General features: G+C 47.1%; 1 protein-coding gene across 5 annotated transcripts; it reads right to left on the bottom strand.

The window, feature by feature from the left end:
* Positions 1–6,165: 6,165 nt before the first annotated feature.
* HYOU1 (hypoxia up-regulated 1) lies at positions 6,166–27,272 on the bottom strand. Of its 5 annotated transcripts, none has more exons than XM_064268961.1 (26): positions 26,963–27,272; positions 17,803–17,900; positions 17,471–17,564; positions 17,192–17,270; positions 16,905–17,059; positions 16,700–16,776; positions 16,188–16,369; positions 15,836–15,951; positions 13,404–13,596; positions 13,058–13,192; positions 12,810–12,892; positions 12,536–12,668; positions 12,174–12,361; positions 11,751–11,889; positions 11,170–11,230; positions 10,940–11,019; positions 10,317–10,502; positions 9,996–10,168; positions 9,775–9,862; positions 9,542–9,664; positions 9,248–9,381; positions 8,984–9,068; positions 8,248–8,488; positions 8,103–8,153; positions 7,772–7,825; positions 6,166–7,684 (listed from the first exon to the last, which is right to left on the bottom strand). In XM_064268961.1, exons 2-26 carry the CDS (start codon positions 17,891–17,893, stop codon positions 7,614–7,616), a joined length of 3,012 nt encoding a protein of 1,003 aa, XP_064125031.1. In that variant the 5' UTR covers positions 17,894–17,900; positions 26,963–27,272; the 3' UTR covers positions 6,166–7,613. The 5 variants fall into 5 exon arrangements, with proteins under 5 accessions (XP_064125031.1, XP_064125029.1, XP_064125032.1 ...); XM_064268959.1 differs by lacking the exon at positions 26,963–27,272 and adding an exon at positions 18,865–18,948; XM_064268962.1 differs by lacking the exon at positions 26,963–27,272 and adding an exon at positions 18,865–18,948 and having other exon boundaries at positions 7,772–7,822.
* Positions 27,273–27,339: the final 67 nt, after the last annotated feature.

Here is a 27,339-nt window from a genome sequence, read left to right as displayed (position 1 = left end):
CATCTTAGATGGCTGCTTGCTAGTGTTTAAGACCCCAGAGGCCACTCACCAATGTGGGATGCAGAATGTTTTCTTAATAGATTTTATTATGCCAATTGACCTAGGTGCCCCCTGAAACCATGGTCCACAGATTCCTGCCCCTGCTACTCTGGGCTTCACAGAGTTGCTATGAACATTCTTGTACAAGTTTTTATATGAACATATATTCGAAATTCTCTTCAGTATATACTTAGAAGTATAATTGCTGGGTCATATTGTAACTCTGTGTGTCTTAGTTATCTAGTGCTGATATGACAGAAATACCACAAGTGGCTGGCTTTAACAAACAAATTTATTTTTTCACAGTTTAGGAGGCTAAAAGCCAAAATTCAGGACCCCGGCTCTCAGGAAAGGCTTTCTCTATATTGGCTCTGGGGGAAGGTCCTTGTCTTTTCAGCTTGTTTCCTGGTTCCTTGGAGATCTCCATGTGGCTTGACATCTATCTTCTCCCATCTCTTCTTACTTAAACTGCTCCTTTTATATTTTGTAAGAGATTGACTCAAGACATACCCTGGATAATCCTGCCTCATTAACATAACAAATACAACCCATTCCCAAACGGGATTATAACCACAGTCATAGAGGGTAGAATTTACAGCACATATTTTTGGAGAACATAATTCAATCCATAACACTGTTTAACTTTTTGAGGAAGAACAAACTTTTCTAAAACGGCTGTAGTATTTTACATTCTCACTAATACTACCACAAATTTTATTCTAATGAAAATTTTTTTTTTACTGTGCTTTAGATGAAAGTTCGCAGAACAAGCTAGCATCTCATTAAACAGTTAGTACAGATATTGTTTTATGACATTGGTTGACAACCCCACGACCCCTTCTCAACCTTGGTTTTCCTAATTATCGGCTTTCCTATCCCCTCCTGCTTTGTAGTCCTTGCCCCTGGGCTGGTGTGCCGATTTAGTCTCTCTTTTTTTTAATGGGCATGTCTAATTTTTGGCTGAAGGATGAACCTCAGGAGTGACTTCAGTACTGAGTTAAAAGGGTGTCCAGGGGCCATACTCTTGGGGTTTCTCCAGTCTCTGTAAGACCAGTAAGTCTGGTCTTTTTTTGTGGCTTAGAATTTTGTTCTACATTTTTCTCCAGCTCTGTCTGGGAGCCTCTATTGTGATCCCTGTCAGAGCAGTTGGTGTATTCTAATAAATTTTTAAACAGGAAATGAATAATTATAAAAAATTATGTCTTCCAAAAGCTGATTTCTTAAGAAATAGAAGAGCTGAACAAATTTGGAAGACAGTTTAAAATCAACGTACTAAAGATATATATATGCCTATTGTATGACCCAGCAATTCCCCACAAAAACACATGCGCCACAAATGTGAAAGGCAGCTTTATGCATAATAGTCCCAACTGGAAACAATCCAAACATCCATCAACAGAAGAATTGATACCTTGTGGTATGTCTATACAATGGAATATTACAATGAAGAATATAGCATCTACTACTATAGAGAGTAGCCCTGGTGGTGCAGAGGTTAAGTGCTCTCCTGATAGCCAAAAGTTGGTGGTTCAAATCCACCGAGCAACTCTGCAGGAGAAAGACCTGATGATCAGCTTCTGTAAAGACTGCAACCAAGAAAATCCTATGGGGTAGTTCTACTCTGTCATACAGTTTTACTATGAGTCGGAATCCACCCGCTAGCACCTAACAACAGCTACTACTATAGGTAATCAAATGGATGAATTTCATCAACATGATGCTAAGCAAAAGACGTCAGACACAAAAGAGTACATACGGTATGTTTTCACTGAAATTAAAACACAGGCCAAGCTATGGAGAAAGCAGTCAGAATAGCAGTTATCTGTGGGGTGCGTATCAACTGGGAGGCTGAAAGTGGGTCCCTCCTGGGATGTGAGAATGTTCCATGTATTGATCTGCTGATGATTACATGAGCCATAGACTTAAGATTTGTGCAAACTTTACTGTCCATAACTATACCTTGATTAAAACAAAAAACAAAAAACACTCCCTCCAGGCCCAGATGACATTACAGTTAAATTCTTCCAAACATTTTAGGAACCAGAAAATTCCAATCTTATATGAACTTTTTTGGAGAATAGAGAAAGAGACTATTCTCCTACTAACTTCATGAGGCTTATGTAACTTTGATATCAAACCAAACAATAATATTATGAGAAAGGAAAATTCCAGGCCCATCTTCATTGTGACCATATATACAAAAACTAATTAGCCAACTGCATCTAATAATGAATAAATGAATTTAACAACACTGGGTTTATTCCAAGAAGGCAAGATGGGTTTACAATTTTAAAATTACTTTAATTCAGCACATTGACAGATTAAAGGAGAAAAAAAATCATATGATCTTCACAGCAGATGCAGAAAAAGTATTTGCTAGAAATCAGTATCCAATGGTGTGTAAAACTCTTACACCCCCAGTTGCTACCGAGTCAGCTCCGACTCAGGGTGACCCCCTGTGTCAGAGTAGAATTGTGCTCCACAGGGTTTTCAGGGGCTAATTTTTCAGAAGTAGATTGCAGAACTTTCTTCCAAGGCAACTCTGGGTGGACTCTTATCTCCAACCTTTTGGTTAGCAGCCAAGTGTGTTAACCATTTGCACCCCCCAGGGACTCCTTTAAAACTCTTAGCAACTAAGAAATGGGAACTTCCTAGCCTGTAAGGAGTATCTTCCCAAAACCTACGGCAAACATCATACTTAGTGGTGAAACTTTAGAAACATTCCCTTTAAATCAGGAATAGGTCAAGAATATATGTTGTCCCTGCTTCTATTTAACACTGTAGTTAGGCCCCTGACAGTGGTGTGGGAGAAGAAAAACAAGAGTTAGGATTGGAAAGAAAGAAATAAAATATATTTGCAGGCAAAATATCCTACTTTCCATTGGCTAGCCTGATTTTTTTTTTAGTTTTGCTGCTTATTTGAAAGGTAAACATTCTATTTTGATTATTCTGACGGTTGCTCCTTAATTATTAAGAACCATACTTACGTTTTTCTTTACCAATTCCTTGTTTTTCAGAATTGGTATCATCCCCTTAGCAAGGTAAACTCTTAGTCTTAATTCCTCCAGTTACCACCCCCATGTCGCTTTCATCTACAATGTCGTTTCAGGACTTTTAAACTGGTTAATAATCACAATGAGCCTTTAGACAGTGCTTATTATATGTGCAGCAGTGTCCTAGAAGCTTTTCTAGATTATCTCAATTAGGCTTCACAACAACCCTATGAGGCAGGTACCACAGTTAGGAGAAAACTGGGGCACAGAGGTTAAGAACCTTGCCTAAGTCTCAGGGCTAATAAGCAGCTGTCAGGATTCAAGTCTCACTGCCTCCTCAGATAAGTTGACTCTCAAGTTCTCAGGAAAAATAAGCAAAAACAGGCAAGAATTTTTTTAAAGGGCAGTGAAGTTATTAAAAACTGTAAAACTACAATAATTAAACCACTGTGTTATTGGCATATGAATAAACAACTTATCGTTGGAACAGAATAAAAAATCCAGAAAAAAAGCCCAAATAAATGTGAGACCCCGTTATATGGTAAGTGTGGCTTTCCTTATTAGCTGAGAAAAAGATGAATTTCAATAAATGGTATTGAGACACCTGGCTAATTGGGTCACTAGTTCATAACTTGTACTGAAATAAATTCTAAGTGGATCAAAACACCGAAACACGTAAAATTTAGGTACTAGAAGAAAACATGGGAGAATTCTTATAATCTCAGAGTGGAAAAGGCCTAAGTACAACATAAACCTAAAAGCCATACAAAATACTGATAAATTCTACCTAAAATAAATTTCTGTATGATAAAAATCATATGCACAATGGATAAGGGTGACGGTTGAACAACACGATGACCGAAGTTAATGCCACTGAACTGTACAGGTGAAGGATGCTGAAATGCAAATGTTTTCTTACATATATTATTTACCACAATTAAAAAAATAAAAATCACCTGCAAAGTCAAAATACTAACTGTGAAGAGTATATTTAGAACTCATGGACAAAGGACTGATTTCTTTAATTAAACATATAGCAAACTCTTAAAAAAATCATTAAGACCAACAACCTAATGATAAGAAAAATGGCCAAGGACAGGAACCAAGAGCTGACAGAAAAGGGAAATGCAAATGGCCCTTAAATGAGATGTCAACCTCCATCACAGTAAATCGCGATGCCGATTTTCACCTAGCAGACTGGCAAAATCGGAAGTGTTAATACTGTGTTGGCTTTAGAAACTCCGCAAGGTTGGGTCTCATCTTTCTTTAAAAAGAAAAATCAAAGCCAAGTGATTTGTCTCAGGAGCACAGCCAGGGGTGGGTCAGTGTCTAGTTCCTAATTTTTTGGACTCTAAAACCTATGCTCTTCATCAGTGAATGCTGCTTCCCACACACACTTGCAAGGAAAGATAATACTTGAGACCTTAAATCAAGGTTCCTCAAGATCAGCAATACTGACGTTTTGAGCTGCTAATTCTTCATGGTGAAGGCTGTCCTGTGCATTGCAGGATGGTTAGCAGCATCTTTGGCACCAACCCATTAACGGCAGCGACACTTCCCCAGTGTGACAACCAAAAATGCCTCCACTGGAGAACCGCTGTCTTAGATGCTCGTACTTTCTGTGTCCCTGGGTGGCACAAATGGTGAAGCGCTCGACTACTAGCTGAAAGGTGGTTCAAACCCACTGAGAGGTGCCTCAGAAGGCACACCTGGCTATCAGCCTTGAAAGCGCTACAGAGCAGCTCCACTCTGCATACACAGGGTCTGAGTTAGAACTAACTCCTCACCAACTATCAACCTTTTAGTGTACTCCAAGAGATCACGACAACAGCCTTATGTGCAAAGGTAGTCACTGTTTATAATAGTGAGAAGCAGGAACACCCTCGATGTGCCACAACAGAGGAAAGATTAAGTAAACTAGGGTGTTCAGTGAATCGCAAAGCCATTAACAATGCCCACCTGGTGATGAGACTTGAAATACTGATGAAGATGAAGGACCACAGCCTTCAGTATGGATTACACCTCAACTTGAAGAAAACAAAAATCCTCACAACTGAACCAATAAGCCACATCATGATAAATAGAGAAAAAATTGAAGTTGTCAAGGGTTTCATTTTACTTGGATCCACAATCAACGCCCATGGAAGCAGCCGCCAAGAAATCAAAACACATTGCATTGGGTAAATCTGCTGCAAAGGACCTCTTTAAAGCGTTGAAAAGCAAAGATGTCTCCTTGAAGACTAAGGTCCACCTGACCCAAGCCATGGTATTTTCAATCGCATCATATGCATGTGAAAGCTGGACAGCGAATAAGGATGACTGAAGAATTGACACCTCTGAATTGTGGTGTTGGCGAAGAATATTGAATATACCACGGACTACCAAAAGAATGAACAAATCTGTCTTGGAAGAAGTACAACCAGAATGCTCCTTAGAAGCAAGGATGGCGAGACTGCATTTTACATACTTTGGACATGTTGTCAGGAGCAATCAGTTCCCTGGAGAAGGACATCATGCTTGGTAAAGTATAGGGTTGGCAGAAAAGAGGAAGACCCTCAACAAGATGGATTGACACAGTGACTTCAACAATGGGCTCCAATATAACAATTGTAAGGATGGCACAGGACTGGGCAGTGTTTCTTTCTGTGGTACATAGGGTCGCTGTAAGTCAGAACCAACTTGACATCACCTAACAACAACCTGGTGACGGAAAATAGAGAATCAAAATTGACCCTATCGCCTTTTTCAAACATGGTTCAAAACCCACTGCTTTAATAAAATATGTAACTACATACACAGGACAAAGTCTACAGTACATTAAAAAAACCCGTTGCTGTTCAGTCAATTCTGACTCATAGGAACCCCACAGGACAGTTGTAGAACTCCCCTATAGGGTTTCCAAGGAGCAGCTGGTGGATTCGAACAGCTGGCCTCTTGCTCAGCAGCTGAATTCTTAACCACTGTGCCACCAGGGCTCCATATTATACAAAGCCAAGCCCAAAATGCTAATAATTATCTTTTGGTGGTAGCATTAGAGGAAACTTATTCAAACTTCTAGCTTACAAATCTTCTATAATATACACACATTATTTATATTCAGGAAATAAGCACCATGAAAAAAATCACAGCACACTGTAGAAAAGAATATTTTATTGAAACAGTTTCTCAATTAACAATGGAGCAAAGTACAATTTGACTCAAACCTGTCCAACCAGCCTCAACTGCTAGTGAAAGAACTCAAACACACAGAAGAAGGGGTGGGGGTAGGACCCTTAGGTCCCATTTCGCCAATGTGGCAAAAAAAAAAGGGGGGGGCAGAATAAGACAGACACTACCAGGACCCCCTTGCCCTGGTAACTGGGGTGGCAGCCCTGGCTCCTGGCAGACGGAATACTGGAGGACAGGCTCCTTGGGCGTAAGTCCTGGTGGGTACGGGGCCCACCCTTCTAGCAGAGCAACGCACGCCACAAGGCCTGCCCTCACCCTCTTACTTCACCGCAAGGTCTGCCTCAGAGAGAGACCCAGGTGGCATTTCTACATTCACACCGAGGTCTCTCCTTTCCCCAGGGTCTTGGGATAGGGGCTCACAGTAGAAAGCACATTTTGGTCAGCCCAGGGTGGTGAGGGAAAGGCTCTGTCTGGGAGGAACAGAATAGCAAGAGAGCAAAGGCGACAGTTGGTTCATAGAGACCCAGGATACCAGGCTACTGGGAAGATGCCAGTTTTGAGGGTGCCTGCAGGATGCTGGTGCCCCATGCCAGTCATCCACACCGCTGTCCTGGGCCCCACAGTCCACAGGTGGCAGCTACAGGGCTTTCCTACCTCTCACTTCCTGGCTAGGTGGCTGGATTCTCTTCTTCACTTTGTCCCTGCCTACTCTGGCCACTAGGGGGTCTAGCGTGTGGGCTGGAATGGATCTAGATTTACTCCAGCCAGTCGGATGATATCTGGCAAGGGGCAAACAGCTGCCCAACTTGCACAAAAGCCAAGGAAACTCATGAGGAGAGGAGCCAGATGGGGGGCAGGGGCTTTTCCAAGGAAGGAGAAGACCTTGGAGGGAGAAGAGGGCAGAGATACGTACTCAGAAACCAAACCTGGTAACCAGAATTCTGTAGACACTGGCTCCTCACAGGCCCCTTGCCAAGCAGGTATGGGACACTGATTTAGCAGTGGAAGAGGAGGAGGGAGGGAAGAATGGCCAGAGAAGACGGGAGACTCTCCACCATCCCACGACATCCCTCCCACTCTGAGGTCTCAATCAAACACTGCCTGCCATTCTCTCACCTACCCACTAGCAGAGAATAAAGACATAATAGTGATTTTCCCCAAAGTTAGGGCCTGGATGGGAGGGAGCCGGGGGTGGGAGCAGGGATGAGAGAGTTGCAGTTTCAACCACAGAAGTACTCCAGAAAGAACGGTGGGCTGCCCTTTCCTTTCCCTTCTCCAGCCTGCAGCTGTAGGTGCCAGGGAAGGAACTGAGCCCCTGGGGGCAAGACCAACCCCTCCCCCACCCTCGGCATGTAATAAATAGAGGCGGTGGGAGAAGGGGGTGGGGAAGACGGGGGAGCGGGAGAGGTGGGGTTATAGTTCATCGTTCTTCGAGTTCTTCGAAGGCCGCTTCTGTTCTGCAGGCTGCTCTTTCTGCTCAGATTCTGTGAGTCGAGGGAACGACACCAGGTGAAACAGGTTAATTAACCACTCCCCCCAGGCTTCCCAGCATACCCTAGCTCTCCCCTCACCTGATCCAGGACCACCTAACTCCAGGGGCTCAGCATCTGTCGGTTCAGATCCTGCTTTTTGGAAGGAATAGGTTAGTCTCTTAGGAAGAGAGGGAGGGGCCTGCTGGAGGGGTCAGCGAACTTTTTCTGTAAAGACCCAGATAATAAATATCTTAGGATTTGTGGGCTTTGTTTGGTCTCTTTGCATATTTTTATCATTATTTAAATGACTTTTAAAAAATATAAACACCATTCCTAGCTCATGGGCTGTACAGAAAGTTGTGCCTGCCAAAGTTGGCCGACCCCTGGGCTAATGAAATTTCCACATTCCCAACCAGCTTCTCCAACTCACCAGTCTGTACTGCCTCAGGTTCTGAAATGGGCTTTGCATCCTCAGGCTCACCTGGAGGGAAACAGGAGTAACATGTAGCCCCAGGAGGGGAAGGAGGCCCTCTTCCCAGCCCAAGAGAACCTGGAGCCAGGCACCCTACCCTCACCTGGCGGAGGGATGGCCTTGTCCCCCTGATCACCGGCACTGGCATTGAGGGGGGGCTCTGCCCGGGTCCCATTCTTGTCCTTGGGCCGGGGCCGGGGCTTGGCAAACTTGGCCTTATTGAGCAGATACTGCACCTCCCGGTCCAGGGCCATCATCTTGGCCTCAATGTCTTTTGAGAGCAACACAGGCTTCTCTGTGGCGAGGAGCTTGGCTTGCTCGGCCATGGTTGTGTTCTTCCAGGCCTGTGGGTGAGGCCAGAACAGGCTCAGAGCTGGCCATGGAAGGAGGCAACATCTCCATCCCAGATGAACTTGTACCCCCAGCCAGCCTCAAGATCCCTCTGTCTTCAGTCACTCTGCCACCTGGGCCATCTGCCCCATGGGAGTAAGCAGACTTCTGAGGCTGGCATTCAAGGTTCTCCACACAGGACCCCCAAACACACCTGTCCAGTTCATGTCCTCTTACTCAGGAAGAACTACAACTGAGCTTCCCTCAATTATTCCCTTTTTCCTCTCCACTTCTGAGCTCTGACTGATGTTGTGCCTCCAGACCTGACGACTCATGTGGCTATGACCCTTGTTTGAGGCTAATCAGATATGGCCTCAAATGCAAACATCTACATCCTCCCAATTTAGAGGCTAAGCCAGTAGGCAGCGGCTGCTGTGCCTCCATTTCTCCACACCTCCCATGCCATCTAGATGACACATGATGCCAGGAAGTATTTACACAGAGATTACCCAGGTCTCATTGATGACTTTCTCTAACGTTGCCATCTCCACCTCAGTGAAGATCTGGTCCATCTCTGGGATGAGCCGGGCCCCCCTGGAAGCCAGAGAGGAGACAATCAGCCCAGGAGGGAGAAAGCTGGGGAAGGGGCCTGGGGTGTGGGCGTGTGGCCACGAGTGCCGGGAATGGGAAAAGACATGATGAAGCTAATGGGATGATAAAGTCAGCATCCAGGCAGGACTGGATATAAAAGGAAGGGCAAAAGGGTCACTCACTTGAGGAACATGCTGGAATGGTTCAGGAGGTTATCGAGGGCAGAGAGCCGTTCAGGCCACTTCTTGCGCTCTTCCACCCGGAAAAACAGCCCGTGGCACAGCTTCCTCAGCTCAGCCAGCTTCTCCTTCAACATCTGATGAGTTTGGGGAGTGGGAGTGGGAGCAGGGTTAGACCTAGAGTCAGACCCTTGTTCTTCTTTATTGCCTCACACCCCAGATTTTCTCACACTGTCAGGCCCTCAGAGAAGGAGAACACTCCCAACCCACCCTCTGTGTCCTGGGAAGGCCCCTCACCGCTGTGGTGGCCCCAAAGCCCTCATCCTCCAGCCAGGTGGAAGCGGCGCTGAGTTTCCCAGAGATCTCCTCACGCTGCTCCTCAGTGGACACCTCCTGGTACTCGGGCTGGTAGAGCTTGTCCTAGGGAGGCATACACATCACCCGTGCATGCACCGAGCCTCTGAGGGAAGGCCCACAGAGCTGGCCCTGCCCAAGCACAAGGCCCAGGGAGGGACTCTCGGCCTACCAACCTGGGTCTCAAAGATGAAAGCTTCCAAGCTGTTGGCAGCTTTCTCCCGTTCCTGCTTCTCTAGGTCTCGGACTGTCAAGTCCTGGAGTCTGTGAGACAATGGAGAGGTAGGGATGAGAAGAGAGATGTGTTAGAACTCGGATCCTGGGTCAGGGAGCTCCCTCCTCAGGAGCGTCATCCCGCACCCTTGCATTTGCACACACATTCACTTGAAACCCTTACTTCTGCATCGAACGAGCCAGCTCCTCCTCTGGCAAGTCGGGTAGATCCAGAACAGACAGCTCCACCCCAATCTCCTCCACAGTTCTCTGCTTCCGGGCAGGTTTCTGCTTCTTTTCTTCCTCAGCGGCTGGAGGGGCACCTTCAGGTCCTGCCTCCCCCTTCTCGCTTGGCTTCTAGGAGGGAAAAGACATAGATGTCAGGAAAAGCCTAGGCCCTTCTACTTTCTCCACAGGGCAGGGCTCCAGGGGATCAGAGACAAAGCAGGCAGCTGCTCCCTCAGCCTCTGGGTCCCACACCGGCCTCCATATGCCCACAGTTCACCTGGGCCTCAGACTTCTCCCCATTTTCTTTTCCTGCAGCCTTTTCTCCATCAGGAGCTGCGTCCTCCTTAGGCTCAGGGGGTGGGGGCTGAGAGGTATCCTGCGATGGGGTCTCAGCTTCTTCCTTGAGCTCTGCCTGCTCCCCAGGCTCATCCTTGCTCCCCTCAGCAGGGCCTTCCTCTTCCTCCTGAAAAACAATCACAGACAAACACACACAGGCAACAGTCACAAGCAGAGTCTATGTATGGACCAGGACTGGCTTCAGCAATGCCACGTCTCCTAGGCTGCTTAGGAGTTCACCGCTCAGGACACAGGTGGAAGTAGACAGAGGACAACTATACGAAGAGTGTCAGTGGGCTGTCTGGACTGTAGCAGTCTAGTTGGACAAAGAGAGATAAGTCTGGAGATGAGAAAATGGGCCTTGGTACCTCTAGTAGAGGGAACAGCTCAGAGTCCAGAGGAACATGAGGGAAGTATGGTTAACTCACCATGAGTGCAAAAGGGAGGGGAGGGCTATTAAGTTCTAGGCAGCTGGGATGTTCACCCCAACTCCTTGCCTCTGTTGCTACTACCTGCTCCCTAGAAGCCACCCTTCACGCTCCTCTGGCTCCATCCTGGGCTCACCTGAACGGTATCTGTACCATTTTCTTTGGCATCTGATGTGGTTCCCCCTCCAAACAGGCTGGATATGGTATTGCCGAGCTCTAGGAGGAAGAAAGCACAAAGATGCAAAAGGGGGCTGTAGCGGTGACTCCACCTCCTAGTGCAAGGGCAATGCCCTGCCCACCTCCCCAAAAGCACACGTGTGTACTCTCTCTCATACATGCACACACATATGTACATGCTCATCTTACTGGTAAGAGTGGATTCCTCCTCTGGGCTGTCCTCCACCAGAGTCTCAAATACAGACTCCACCTGAAAGCAGGGATTCAAAATGGAGACATTACAGCACCCTCGCAGGCTAACCCGCCTTTTCTCACAAACACCCTGCCCAGTGGAGGCTGGCATGTGTGCATCTGCACAACTTCCAGCCCTGCTGTTTGTCTCTCACCTGCTTCCTTGTAAAGGCACCTATATCAAGTTGCCCAACCCCTGTGGTTATCAGCTCTAAGGACAGCATCATGGTGCCTCTTTTCTCTCCCAGAGCCCCACTTCTCTATTTAATAGCAGTATAAGCCATTGCCTCACACAGTATGTTCCAAAGGATATTAACCCCCACGACTGTTCTTTAAAAACGGGTTCCACGACCATTCCGTATTTCCCCTGGAGAAATTTACATTACCCGTAAGCACCAGATCCCTGGTTAGCTTTGTTTAGAGCCAAGATTTACCTGACTCCAAAACCCTTTTATCACATTCTAATACCACATGGAAGTGGAACTGGGAGAGGCTGGCAGGCCTGGCCCTCGCCTTGTACCCGGGCGTCCTCCTCTCACCCTGTCTAGGCTCAGCACACCACTCTCGTCCAGGTTGAAGTGGGCCTTGATGCCCTTGGACTCGTAATCGGGATACTTCTTGAAGCTCTCACCCACACCTTTTAGCTTCACTGTGGTCAGATTCTGAGAGCCAAATACCCTGGTTGGAGAGAAAAGGTGAATTAGATAGAACCTACCCAGCCTACCTCCTCCACCTCTAGACTGCAAAAGCTCCTGGCATGAGATGTCAGGGGACGTCCCCAAGGACATACTCAGGAGGGCAGAAGCATGCTGCAGGGAAGCAGCTCACAACCCAACCCTAACCCACAGCCTGCTTCCTGTTTCAGCCCTGCAGGTCTCAAAGCCTCCCTCATCCTCAGTCCTCAGGTAATGTGGCAGCCATGCCCCATCCCCATCCCTAGGACTTCCACCTGCCCCCCTTACCGAAGATCCTCAGGCCCCAGGAAGCCCAGGTCCCCGTAGTTGATGTGGAAGTTGAAATCATGACTGTAGCGGTTAAAGGTGATGACTTTGCGTTGAGGGTAGGGCCCCATTCGAGAGAAGAGCACGCGCTTGTTGTGCTTCAGGCTGCGAACCCCAGGCTCCTCCTCCATCTCTCTTGTGAACTCCACCTACATGGCAGGTGGGCAGAGAGAAGAGGCACTGGAGAACCAGAGCAGGTTCTGGGGTAAGAATGAGTGGGGAATATCTCTTGGCACAAAGGAAGGGACAGGCTAGGGCAGACAAAAGGGGAAACGACAGTTGAAAGGTCAAGGGTGTATCACCTGACAGGCAGACTGACTCACCAGGATGGGGTAGACCACTGCATCCCGGACTACGAACGGCTTCACCTTGAAGGCTTTGCTGAGTGCAGCTGCCTGGTACACAGCTCCCATTGCGGCTGCTTCATCTGCGTTGATATTCTTCCCTAGCTCCTCCCTATGAAAGTACCAGGTTTCAGCACCTGTTCACCCCGGAGCACTTGGCCTGGACTCCCTCCCCTCAGTCCTCCAGTTGCCCAGCCCTGGAGCCCTGGCCCCCAGGCAGAACCAGCCCAGATGGCCCAGCCCCCACACTCACTTGCCCACAGCTTTTAGCAGCACCTCCTGCACTTTGGGTACCCGAGTGGCCCCACCCACCAGGATCACCTGCTCAATCTCATCCTGCAGAGGGGGAAAGAACGCAGGGTGAGACAGCACGCAGTGAACCCTCTTTCTCAGCACTGACTTCCCTTGGTATCCCCATTCCCTCCTCCACACCATCCAACCTCTTTCTCTCTCACTTGTCTCCCACCCCCACACCACACACCTCTCCAACTACCCCCTCACCAAACTCATCTCGGCACTCTGGAGTGCCTGCAGCACTGGCCTAGGCACCCGCTCAAACAAGTCCGCACACAACTCCTCAAATTCCACTCGAGTCACTTTTGCTTTGAAGTCCACATCGTCCAACAAGCCCTCAATCTGGAAAAGGATGAGAGGTGTCAGGAGTTCCCAGCCAGGTCCTGCTCTCTGGGTGCAGGACAGAAACTAAGGGACAGATGTTTGGGAGAATGGTAGGAGGAACGGCAAGAGGGGCATGGATCACACCAGGCACAATTAGCCAAGCTCTGGACAGTGGGGGCCTCCATCCTCTAGGTGGGGAACATTCGCCCACAACCGCATCCGTGGGCACCTGAGCCATGTGGTCAACATTGGCGCTCAGGATGGTTTTGAGCCGATTGGCCTCACGCAGCAGTTTGGCCATGGCACGGGGGTTCTCCCGCACGTCCTTCGAGCTCCGGCCCTTTCGCTGCTCATTGAAAAGCCCAGCCAGATGCTCACGCAGCCTGAGCTCCATCTCCAGGCCTCCCAGGGTGCGGTCAAATCTGTTCGGGAAAAGGAGCAGGGAAAGTGTGAGGAACACACAGGATCCCTTTGTCTACAACGGGGCCTGATGTTCATCCCCACACGGCACCTTTCCTCTGTTTCAGGGGCCCTGTTTACCTCCAGCACACCAAGTGTGGGCACCTTTCCTCTGTTTCGGGGGCCCTGTTTACCTGCAGCACACCAAGTGTGGGCACCTTTCCTCCGTTTCGGGGGCCCTGTTTACCTGCAGCACACCAAGTGTGGGCACCTTTCCTCCGTTTCGGGGGCCCTGTTTACCTGCAGCACACCAAGTGTGGGCACCTTTCCTCTGTTTCGGGGGCCCTGTTTACCTCCAGCACACCAAGTGTGGGCACCTTTCCTCTGTTTCAGGGGCCCTGTTTACCTGCAGCACACCAAGTGTGGGCACCTTTCCTCTGTTTCAGGGGCCCTGTTTACCTCCAGCACACCAAGTGTGGGACACACTCTACCCTCGACTCCCCCAATACAGCTGACACCTCACGGCAACAGTTCGTCCACCCAATCGTTCAACAGTATTTACTGAGCACTTTTCCTGTGTAGTCATCTCTGGGCGTACAACTGTGAGCAAAAAAAAAGTAGACTCCCTATTTTCAAGGAGTTTACAATCTAGTCTTCGAAAGACCATTTAATGTGAAATGACAACCACCCCATATGTTATAAAAGAGAGATAAATAATATTGAGAGCAGACCCATGGGAAATTTGGGCTATTCACAGACATCAAGGAACTCTTCCCTGAAAAAGTGATACTTGAACTGAAACCTGAGGGATCAGTCAGAGTTAACTAGGTGAAGAGGACAGGAGAGAACATTCTAGGCTGCAAAACAGTTTGCGTAAAGACTCTGAGGTGATAGAGAGGGTAGTAAGTTGGAAAGAACAGGAGGGCTCAGGATTAGGGACAAGCTGTAGAAGGGGTCAGGGCTAGACAGGTCCAGCTCCACGGGCCAAGGTAAAGATCTGGGGCCACTGAAGGATTTTTAAAGATACGGGTGACAACTCAACTGGCATTCTGAAAAGAACTCTCTGCAGCGTGGAGAAAGAACTGGAGGGAGGCCACACTGGAAGAAGGATGATCTTCTGTAATTCTGCAGGTAAGAAGTGATGGTAACAGGGACTAGATAGTAGTGGTGAAGACGGAGAGAAAAGGATGCGGTCAAGAAATAAGACAAGAGGGGACATCTAGGTCAACTTGCATAATAAAAACCATTAAGAATACATTCTGCATCCCACATTGGTGAGTGGCATCTGGGGGTCTTAAATGCTAGCAAGCAGCCATCTAAGATCCATCAATTGCTCTCAACTCACCTGGAGCAAAGGAGAATGAAGAAAACCAAAGACACAAGGTAATTATGAGCCCAAGAGACAGAAAGGGCCACATAAATCAGAGACTACATCAGCCTGAGACCAGAACTAGATGGTGCCTGGCTATAACCGATGACTGCCCCGACAGAAAACACAACAGAGAACCCCTGAAGGAGTAGGACAGCAGTGGGATGCAGATCTCAAGTTCTTGTAAAAAGACCAGACTTAATGGTCTGACTAAGACTAGAAGGACTACTAGAAGGACCCTGGAGGTCACAGTCTCCAGACCTTCTGCTAGCCCAAGACAGGACCCATTCCCACAGCCAACTCTTCAGACAGAGATTATACTGGACTATAAGACATAAAATGATCCTGGTGAGGAGTGAGCTTCTTGGCTTAAGTAGACACATGAGACTATGTGGGCAGCTCCTGTCTAGCGGGGAGATGAGAAGGCAGAGCGGGACAGAAGCTGGCTGAATGGACACGGGGAATACACGGTGGAGAGAAGGAGTGTGCTGTGTCATTAGGGGGAGAGCAGGTAGGAGTACATAGAAGGTGTATGCAAATTTTTGTATGAGACTGACTTGATTTATCAACTTTCACATAAAGCACAATTAAAAAAAAAAGTTACAACAGTTATAAAAAAAAAACTGAGTCTGATACACTACATGGCTTACAGCCTCATGGAATTCCTCAGAAGGGGTATTCAGGGAGTCCTCTGATTTTCAATGTCCCCCAACGTCCTCCCCCCAACTGCATCTTCCCCGTGCTCTTTGGGAGAGGTACTCCACAGTGATTGATGCTTTAGCCAGGAGAACATTCCTGCAGGAAGCAGGAAAGTCAGGTACTTTTGCCCTTCCCGAGAAGAAACCTCCGACCCAAAAGTGTCTGAGCAAGACCCCCCCACAGCACCTACTTACCCCACTCCCCGGATCTGCAGCTGTGGCTGCATCCCCGCCTCCTTAGTTTTCACTGTCTGGTAGGCCACGATGGTGCACACGGTGCTGCCTGAGCCCATGTCGTAGAACATGATATTCTGTAGACACCAAGGCAACGGTCACGCCAGGGTGCACGCTTGCCCACCTGCCTGCCTCCGAGGGGTTGCCCAAATCTCAACTTAAAGCAGAACAGCTCCTCAGGGGCTGGGAGGAGGTAGCTGTTGCATTTTGCCAGAGGCCAGCATGTACAGACAAGAGGCAAAATGAGTCAAGTGGCCTATGTTCTCCTCAGAATCAGCTGCCCAGTGTGTCTGTTCAGGGCTTCCTGGCTCACCTGGGCAGTGGTGTTGATATCTTTCCGGCGGAAGACACCGTAGCTGAGGGCGGTGGCAGTGTTGTCGTTGATGAGCTGCAGCACTTTGAGGCCAGCCATGCGAGCGGCCTGCAGCACGGCTCGGCGCTCGGCCTGGTTGAAGAAGGCTGGCACAGTGATCACTGCATCCTTGATGGGCTGCTCTACAGAGGACAACAGAACAGGGCTCCTACCAGCTCCATATCTTAGATGAGGGTTTCCCAATCTCAGTACCATCAGCATTTTTTTTTCTCTATCAACATTTTCAGCCGGACAATTATTTTTATGGAGAGCTATCCTGTGCATTGTAGAATGTTTGGCAGCATCCCTGGCCTCTACCCAATAGATACCAGTAACACCTCCCCAGCTGCGACAACCAAAAATGTTTCCAGACATTGCCAAATATCCCTGGAAGGCAAAGTTGCTCCAGTTTGAGAACCATTGCCTTAGACCCCGGGAAACCTGCCTCCACTGGCCCCACCTTGGCCACTCACCTGCAAAATCTTCAGCCAGGGACCGGGAGTAATTGAGAACCATGCCCAGCACCTCCTCAGGTGAGAACTGCAGCTGCCTGCGGGGGTGGGAATGAGGCAGTGAGAGGCAAGAACAGCCAGACACTAAGGCAGGACAATTATGAGCAAATGCCCATGAGGGGCCCATTAGGGCTGCTGAGCCCCCCTTCCCTGGAAGAGCACTCACGGGCTGATCTGAAAGTGCACAGTCTGCCTCTGTGGGTCGACGCCCAGCTCGTGCTCTGGGAAACGGGTCCGGTAAAGGGCCACATGGGGGTTATCTGCCTGCTTCCCCAGGAGCTGCTGGAAGTAACGCAGTGTAGCCTTTGGGTTTTTAATGGCCTGAGAGGAGGTGAAGAAGGAGCAGAGTGTTAGGTTGCCAAGCCACCTTAGCCTGTTTCTAACATCATAGAGATTGATAAGGAAAAAGACTCTAAAGTCTACATCATATCATCTTCTCTGCCCAGCACTCACCATGCTTGCTGCGCTGTCGCCAAAGAATCTTTCATTTTCTTTCAGGGTTACAGTTACTGGGGTTTTTCTCCGAGATTCCCTGAGGAAAAGATATTAGGCCCAAGTGACTAAAAAAAGAAGGTTAACGCACTTGCAGTAGGATGAGGACTCAGGAGCCTCGACAACCCCACATACAATCAATTACTCAGATACCCACATCTGCTGTGGGCACTAAGATCACAAACACAATTGGAGTCTAGAGTCTCTTTTTCCCCATCCCCACACTGGGGCGAGTCTCACTTGTTCAAGACAATTTCCATGGGCACTCCAGGTTTGACAATGGCCACCTTCATGGACTCACTGCCCAGGTCCACAGACATTACTGCCAGCGTATCTGAAGAGAAAATAGGTTTGTCAGTTAACACCTCCTCTTCCCTCAACTTCCTGAGGCCCCTCTAATCAAAGCATTATCACTTTCTGTGGAAAAGTAAGATAGCAAAAGACACAGAAGAAAACCCTGGGTGCAGTAACTCAAGCGTCCGGAGTTTTCCAACTCAGGGGCCTCATTTTCCCTTTCAACCACTTATCCCCATTGTTCATTCTTCTTTTGATCCCTCTGGTAGGGTACATACCACTCAGTGCCAACAGGTCTGCCAAGAGCACAGTCATCAAGACCCAACAAGCTGTCCTCCTTGGCCTCTGCCTTCTGATTGTGGCTGCCATTGTGGCCCTGAAAAAGAAGAAGAAGAAGAAAAAAAAACACACCTGTAACTGATGCACTGAGTGAGACAGAAGCATGTCCCAGAAGAGAGAAGCTTAACATTCAAACCTACTCCATTCTCACCCAGGGCAGAGCAGCCTACACCCTATTCCTCCTTCCTTATGAGTACCGACCACTCTCTAATCCCCAGAAGTACCCACACAAAGGTCTAAGCCAAAGAGCATGGGGCCCTTGCCTCCACCACATCCCTAGAGAAGAAACTAGGACAGAAGGAAGGAGACAGGAGCCCTTCGTCCACCACAGGCAATAACTGGAGCACCCTGGCACTGCCTCTGCTGTCAGACACTTGGGGTGCGGCCAGGGATCCCCGCCCAGAGCTCAACTACCTCTCCGCACCTGGAGCTCCCAGGGAAAGCCAGGCTGGGCCTGGACGGAACAGAGATGGTGACGTTGCGGGAGGTTTGGATGGAAGAAGGGCCTGCCTCCTCCTCGGCATCCCTCCTGTTGGTCTCATCCCGCCCCGCTCCCGGCCCCGACAGCCACACAGTCGTGGTGCCTGTAGCGCCAAGGTTCGTCACTCGGCAGGTACCGACCACCCTTGTTCATCTCAGCCTCACCTGAAGAAGGCGGCGGTTTCCACTCCCGGAAACCAGCCTCAACCCACCCTACCGTGTGGGGGCGCCCCGAGGGCCGAGGCGCGGGGCCCGAAGTACTGGGCCCAAACGGGCAGGCGTCCATGGGGCCCTCACTCCCGCTACCGACCCGCCCCCGGAGCCAGCCCACTGTCTCCGCATGGAGGGGCGGCTGGAGCCCCTCTCCATCCCCACTCCCGCTACCTCTTGCCTCCGTTCCTCTGGTCCTAGCTTTAGAACAAACGCGACAGCTGACGTACCCACGAGGCCGGCAGCGCGCCCCCCAGCCCGCGCCCTTCACAACTCCCCTCGGTTTGCAAACTGTTACATTAGCCACCAACCTCTCGGCAGCGTCTCGCGCACCAGCCGGCCCCGGACGCGGCGCGCGCTCATTGGAGCCTGCGCTGCACGGACCTGCGCCGCGCGCCCGGCCCCGCCCCCGCCGCCCCGGCGCGCGCTCCCATTGGGCCACGTCCCAGGCCCGCCCCTTCCCCTTCTCGGCCCCCGGGAGGAGGCAGTGGGGCCTGCACGCCGGTCTGGGTGAAACCGTCCACGTTTGCTGCGATTGGACCACGTCGGGAGCCGGAGCGTCACGCTGTCTCCTCGCCAGCGCCCGTCCCGGTTACTCGGGAAGCTGGATGCATCGCTGGGGCTCGGGGTGACCGGTGTCTCGAGCTCAGTCTCGGGCTGGGACCTCTTCGCGACACCTGGGCCGCTCCGGCCTAGAAAGGAAAACGATGGGCACCCCCCACCCCCCCGCCGCCTCCCGCAGCCACGCGGAAGGGGCGCTTGCTTGCTGGTTGGTATCAACTGCCTTAGGCTTTGGCTGGAAATCAGAATGTCGGCGCTTCGGGCTCCGTTCACCCCAACTCCTCTTTGTTTCATTGAGGAAACTTAGGCCACAAAAAAAAGATGTTCGTTGATGGATCGGTGTTTACACAATGGATTAGCGGCGGAATTTGGCCTTGACTCCTTAAGGCCCATTGGTATGAGAGAGGAGTGCGAATTGTAAAGCTCTACAACAACAACAAAACGAACATCCAAACCCGTTTTGCCATCGAGTCAATTCCGACTCATAGAGACCTTATAGGACAGAGTACACCTGCCCCATAGGGTTTCCAAGGTGCGGCTGGTGAATTCCAACTGCGGACCTTTTGGTTAACAGTCGAGCTCTTAACCACTGCTCCATCAGGGCTCCCTACAACAACAAAAGACACTTTTATTTGTGAGGCTATAATTGGTTGAGCATATGTTTCACGCACTGCCTTATTTTTCTGTTCCATTAAATCTTGTAAATCTTCCCTTTTTCTGTTTCTGTCATTGAATTAAAGCACCTCGGGCAGGTGCTTGGCGCTCCTGTTACTTTACAGTCCAGAGCGCACTTTTCTTAAATGCGGACATCAGTTGCCTGTTTCCCCTCCCTAAATCAACGCCTGCCTTCCCTTCACAGAAAACTCTCTTGAAGGCCCTTGCCGAGCTTGTTTTTGGAATCTGTTCCTTTCTATACATTTCTCATGCTCAGGGGGAGAAAGTAGTCAGGAGTCTATGCTTAGAAAAGAAACCTACGGCCGGTTACTAGGGAGAAGCCTATTCTTTTAAGAGTAGTTCCGCCTATATGTAGTAGAGAAATTGGTAGAAATAAAGCCAAGATTACACGATAATGCACTTCAGTTTTTATCACAATGAATGTAATCCTAGAAAAAATTGAAACACTCCAGGTAAAGCTGAGTTTCCTTCACGCCATTTCTAATCTCTCAGTCCCATCTGGAGGTAGCTTATCAGTTTGGTGTGTAAACTTCCAGGCCTTTTTTTCTGCATATACATACATATATGTCTCTCCAAAAACGTGGTTTTTGTCTTTTTTTTTAAACCATGTTCTCCATATAGTTTGCAACTTGCTTTATTCTGTTAAGCATATACACAGCAAAACATACACCAATTCAACCATTCCTACATGTACAATTAAGTGACATGGATTATATTCTTTGAGTTCTGCAACCACTCTCAGCTCTTTTTCTGAGTTGTTTAGAGTCGGAATCGACTTGACAACAGTGGGGTTTTGGGTTTTTTTCTCCCTCATTAACATAAGCTAACTGCCCCCTAAGGTTCCTATCTAATCTTTCAAGTTGCTGTTGTTGCTGTTGTCACTTAAATCCCATATACATAGTTCTTAAAAAAGCATAATGCTCAAGGCAGACATTTTTTACTAGTTAAGCTAAACTATTGTTTGGTTTTAAGAAGACTTCAGGGGATATTTTTGGTTTAAGTTTTAAAGATTATCGTAAGGTAATAGTTTCAGGATTCCTCCAGCCCCCTTGAGCAACTTCCATTTTAAAAAACAAATCATGAAGCATTTCCCACGTCAGTGCACGAAGATTTACTTCATTATTTACTACTGTAGAATGTTCCATAGGATGAGGTTTGTTTAGCCAGGGACATACCAACTGTCAAGTTCAGTACCACAGAGAAAGATTTTGTTCCTCAGTAATTGCCTACTTTTGGCCAACTATCCAGTAGATCTTTTCTATCCATTTCAAACAAAGTATAGATTTTAACACTTCCTGGGCCTCTGTGAGCTGCAAGCACCCTGCTAGGTGGAGGGCTTTGAACCAGCTCTTTCCAGTTTGAACTCCTGCCAAGAATTTGTATTTCCATCCCAGATATACTGAATCAGAATCTACATTTTAACAAGATCCCCAGATGATTCTTACGTATAATACATTTTAAGAACTACTGCTCTACTAATGGTTCTCAGAATTGGTCCTTAACCAGCAGCATTAGCATCACCTGGGAACTTGTTAGAAATGCAAAATCTCAGCAGCTGTTGGAACCAGGTTCAAACCAGAACAAATCGGTTGGAAGCCCTGTCTAGGTGCAGGGAATCCAGGGGTGGGGATCACCTTGTCCCTGTCCTCAAAAATCAGTCTGATGGAAATTAAACATGTTCATGGCATCACGCACTTATTAAAAACCTATTGAATGACTGCAGATTGGAAGACTAGGAAAGTCAGAGTCCCCTGCTTCTTGGCGAGCTCCCACTCCCAGCATACACTTGGTAGGAGCGCAGTTTTGCCACAGCCATGGTGAAGCAGCTCCATGCCCTAAACCTGGTATCTGTCTCCCTGGGAGGTGCAGCAGGTGCGAGTGCTCTGGGGAGTCACTTGTTTTGTTCTCTGACCAGAGAGGAGTCAAGGGAACACAGTGTAGCACAGTGGGAAATGTTTAATATAAAACACCCAACTTATATTGACCCAGGCAGCTGAATCCATTATTGTTGAGAATAACTTGTTAACAACATTGACGACTGCATGTGGAAACCCAAGAAAAGAAAGTTGCTGTCTTGCAGAACACATGCCAAACTGACAGAAGATTAAAATGAACACAACAAGGGCATATGCATACTTTACAAACCAGGCAGATTATGTGATGGGCTGGGGGCAGTGTTGATCAGGGAGAAGAATATGATAAATGAAAAGTTAATTCGTCACTCAGCAATCCCATTCTCAGGTGTATACCTAAGAAATGCATACACATACGTTTACCGAGAGATTATAACAGCTTTATTCATAATGGCTCCAAATTAAAAACTACTGAAATGCCCATTAACAGTTTGATAGATAAATGGTGATAGACTGACACACTGGAATGCTGTATAGCAATGAGAATGATTTAAATGCAACGACCTAAAGGAATTCCACAATCATATTGTTGAGTGAAAGAAGCCAAAGAATATATACTGTATGATTTCACTTATGTTGTGTTTAAAAACAGGTAAAACTAAGCTGTAGTGATCGAAATTGGGATGGTACTTCCCCTTTGGGGGAAGGTAGGGTGTAGAACAGAGCATAAAGCTGGCTTCTGGGGTTCTGGAAACCCTGGTGGCATAGTGGCTAGGTGCTATGGCTGCTAACCAAAGGGTCAGCAGTTTGAGTCTGCCAGGCGCTCCTTGGAAACTCTATGGGACAGTTCTACTTTGTCCTATAGGGTCACTATGGGTCAGAATTGACTCGATGGCAATGGGTTTTTGGTTTTTCTGGGGTTCTGGTAATATTCTGTTTGCAATGCTGGTTGCAATAGCTTTATCCAGTTTGTAAAAATTAAGTGAGCTGTAGTTTATGCACTGTTTTGCATGTATATTTCCATAAAAATATAAAAGTGATTTTGTCTTTTATTTTTATTGCTTATTATTATGTATCTCATACAAAAGACTTGAGGGTTTGATTTTGTTGTAATCCTAGGCAGGGGGAAAGCCTACTTTCAGCAGGAGAAGCTGCACCAGGATGAGTTTTTTCTATAACAGTGTTTTTAAAATTACAAAAGAAATAGAGTTAATGAAGAAAACTGGAAAAAAAAAGAAAAACCACCCACAATTCTATTTTCCAGATTAAATCACTTTTAGCATTATGAATATCAATCCACACACATGCTTTAAACTTTAATGGAGATAATAGTTTGTATCATGGATTGAATTATGTCCCCTAAAAATGTGTATAGCAATTTGGTTGGGCCATGATTTCCAGCATTGTGTGGTTGTCCTCCATTTTGTGATTGTAATTTTATGTTTAAAAGGATTAGGGTGGAATTGTAACATCACCCTTTCCCAGGTCACATCCTTGATCCAATGTAAAGGGAGTTTCCCTGGAGTGTGGCCTGCACCACGATAAAAAGGAAAGGGAAGCAAGCAGGGAGCAGGGGACTTCATACCACCAAGAAAGTAGCACCGGGAGCAGAGTGGTCCTTTGGACCGGAGTTCCTGCGCTGAGATGCTCCCAGACCAAGGGAAGACTGATGACAAGGACCTTCTTCCAGAGCCGACAAAGACAGAAAGCCTTCCCCCTGGAGCCAGCACCCTAAATTTGGACTTCTGGCCTACTGGATTGTGAGAGAATAGCCTTCTCTTTGTTAAAGCCATCCACTTGTGGTCTTTCTGTTACAGCAGCACTAGATGACTATGACAGTTTGTAACCATTTTTCATTTAATTTATTGAGAACGTTTTCTCATGTCATTTTTTTCCTCTTCAGGATTTTCAGTGGCTATACAATTATTTATTTATTATACAATTATAGCTTAGAAAAACCAAAAAACCCATTGCTGTTGTGTCATTTTCAACCCTATAGGACAGATTAGAACTGTCCCACAGTTTCCAAGGAACAGCTGGTGGATTCGAACTGCTGACCTTTTGCTTAGAAGCCAAGCTCTTAACCACTGCGCCACGAGGGCTCCTATAGCATAGAGAATTTTTTTTTTTTTTTTTACCAAAACTAGTATTGTTTGATAATTAGGTTTTTCTGTTTCTTTTGCTATTATAAAAGGTGCAATACTTTCATGGATAAATCTTACGCAAATCTATTCCTTATAATCCACTGGTGATAAATTCCTAAAAGTCAAAATGCTGCCTTAATGTGTGTCAGTTGCTGTGGAGTGGATGCCAGCTCATGGTAACCTGTGTGTACCTTCCTGTTCTTAGGATTTTGATACATATTGTCAAATGTCCTTCCTTACCACTACATGCTCTCCAAAAACAGTGAATGACAGCCCCGGAATCCTTAATAACACTAGAATATTAATGCATTTTTAAAGTCTTGGTACGTATGACAAGCTCCAGCAAAAAGGACTGGGAGCATTTCCCAGTTTGCATTGAAGGTCGGGATTATTATGTGTCAGGAAGAGATGGAAGACGTTTAAGGCTCTTGAATTCTGTAACTTCTAGATCACTCAGATAGACTTATGGACAAGTTTATGCACTTAAGTGTTCCAAAAATATATAAAACATCCACAATACAGGGCTCTGGAGTTGGCCTAACCTAGGTTTACCTGTGAACTTCCTACCTGTGTGACTCCAGGCAAACTGTTTAGCTTTTCTGAGCCTCAGTTTCCGTATGAAAAGAGGCTTGCTAATAGTGGCTCACAGGGTTGGTGTAGAAGTTAAAGGAGGTAAAGTGCTCAGCACAATGCCTGGGGCATACTATGTGCCAGAAACGTATTAGTTAACTTATTGTTTTTGTTATTAGCCTAGAGAAACCACTAAAATACGGGGGCTACTGCTGCATTAAAAGCGTGGTTAAGTGCTTTGGCACATTTGTGAGGAATTTATTTTCCCTTTTGTAGGCCAGATTTTCACAGTGACTAGTGAGGAATTTATTTTCCCTTTTGTAGGCCAGATTTTCACAGTGACTAATCAGCTAATTGCTTCGGTTTCACTTAGCTGTGGAGTCCTGGGTTCTCTGCATTGTAAGACATTGGAGTTTAGACTGCCCTTTTTGCGCCTAAGGTAAAAACTGCTGCTAGCCCTTTTGGAGGGCTAAGAGGTAAAAAACCAGACTTTTCAGTATTCTGGAAAATGGTTTCTACCCAGAGGGCCAGGTAAGAAAAGAAAAAATTGATAGAAAATGAAAGTTTGTATCTGGAGCAAGAAGTGTTCCTGTTTAGCTCCTAAAGATATGACTGTTTTACATCACGGGTAGCAGTTTGCCAAAGGGGAAAAGACAGAGCATGGCAAGACCACTCTGGCTTCTGAGCTGTGACCTCTTCAATTTCAAACTAAAGACTTGAATTGCTTCTTTATCTTTAGTACGATCTTGACTTAAGTTCTCAGTATGCAAAACTATACCAAAATTCATATGTAGTTTGCCTGCCTATCTTCCTCACTATACTGAAGTTCAGGATTCAGACAAGTCTAACTAAAAGACAAATCTGCTGTGTTCTGACAAGTGTAGCTTAGCTTCATACCCCAGAAAACCACCTAATTAGAGGTTAGGGGACTCTTGTTTTATTTCCAAAGATTGTTTGATGTTTTTGCCCAGAGAGTCACTTGAACCTCTATGAGACTTCATTTTCTCATTAGAGGTAATGATACCTCTTCTGCAGATGGTTGCTAGAAGATTCCATGAAAACTGAAGGCACTTTGTTAGGTATAATTTGCTACATGAAATTAAGGGCTTGTTACTATCCTTTGTATGTCTGTCCCTTATAGTAGTGGTTGAGTCCCCTAAATGGCAAGGGCCATACCTTGTTCATGTTATTATTCTGGACATCTAGTACAATTCCAGGCATAGCGAGAGCTCAATACATGCCTGTTATAATGAGGAACAGAATGAAAGTAGTAAGTCAGTAGAGGCGCTGTGGGAGTAGGTTCGCTCGGATGGCCCAATCGTCAATGAGAAGACCCAGCCCGTACAGGCTGAGCCAGATTCAGACAGCAGAGGAAGAATCCAGGCCTCCACCGTTGGACAGTAGGGGGAGCACTCACATCAACAACAAAGATACCACTCTATTTGCTGGTACATCTCTTTTTGCTTTTACACGGCTTTTTTTTTTTTAACATATATTGGGTCTTAGTCTAAACATCTGACATGTTAGCATATTATCTAAAAATTCTAATGAATAAATGCAGAATATGATCAACAGCTGAAAGTGATTTCAGTCTACTTCCCATTCACGCTTCTGCCCATGAGCGGGATCCTGAAACAGTTCCAATACTTGTGTGACCAAGAGGAAAGAAGGGTGAGTTGCAAGTCAGGAAATCTGTGTGTCTGGTGGTGGTGGCTAGGTGGTTTCTCCTCCTCATTTGCCTCATCAGACAAATGGACTCTACCATCCTGTCAACCTGACTGAGGAGCGGGAAGGATGAGAGGAGAGTCATTCCAGCAGTTATTCCTTCAACCAAACATGGTGCCTCTACCAGGCTCTGTTAGGCCTAGTTCCTGGGAAACAGGACACAGTCCCTGCTCTCCAGAAACTTAGGAGGCTGGTGGGAATAAAGAATACAACATTCTGAATATAACCAGTTTTGGGGTGCTGGCAAATGTTCTAGTGTATATATTTTCATCACACGCACACAAAAAAGTTGTGGGGGAGTGAATGCAAAAATAAACTTCAGAAATACTAACCACATGACCACGTTTTAATATGTCCATGCTAACTCAAAATGACTCTATGTCACTCCCACACACAGTTCCTTATGGCATGCAAACAGCGAACCTACAGTTGTCCTTGAGGACAGCTCCGGTCTGTACACAAAGCTGGTTTAGCCAGATTTGGGAATGGAGGGTGGTCATGCAATATCTTCTGCACTTGTCACTCGTTAAATAATTCAGTTCTCAAAGCTGCCCCATCCTGGCTTTTTACTCTGTTCTGCTAATGTCCCAATACCTCCATTATGGAAAAGGGGCGGGGAGAGGGAAGCCCAGGGTCTTGGGAGTCCGTGTCCCATCAATATTTCTTAGCTTCTTTAAGAAACATGTTTTGAGTGTCTATTACATGCAACACGCTCTGACAAGGGGACACAATAAAAATAATTAAGACATTGACCATAGTTCACAATCTGTGGCAGACATACACTTCTTAATTTTATTTTTTCTGTCCTACAGCTGAAAAAACGGTTCTATATACTTTAGTTTATGCCTCAAAACAGCCCCATGACATCAGAACATACTTACTTAGGTCCAGCGGGTTCCAGTTCACAAAGCCCATGACATTCTTTATCTTGATCCCTCACATCCAGCGCCTTTTATAAAGGAGGAAACCGACGTTCAAAGAGGTGAAGGACCAAGCTCTTACGCACTTTAGCCAGCGCAATTACAGTAAACCAAAACTAAACCTGTTACTACCGAGTCGATTTCGACTCATAGCTACCCAGATACAGTAAAAGATCCGGCAAATTGGCGAACTGCGAAGCGAGTGGCAGGCCGGGACACAGCCTGAACGCGTCCCCGTCCACTCCCCCAGCACGGGGACCGTCAGCCTCTCCAGCGCCTCGGCCAAACTCGGGAGCGCCTGCGCGCCCAGGCTTCACAACGCTGCCGGGGCAGCCGAC

Source organism: Loxodonta africana, chromosome 15, assembly GCF_030014295.1.
Source record: "Loxodonta africana isolate mLoxAfr1 chromosome 15, mLoxAfr1.hap2, whole genome shotgun sequence".
In the NCBI taxonomy this organism is placed as follows: domain Eukaryota; kingdom Metazoa; phylum Chordata; class Mammalia; order Proboscidea; family Elephantidae; genus Loxodonta; species Loxodonta africana.
Note: the sequence above shows the minus strand (reverse complement) of the source record. Positions and strands in the feature narration are given on the sequence as shown.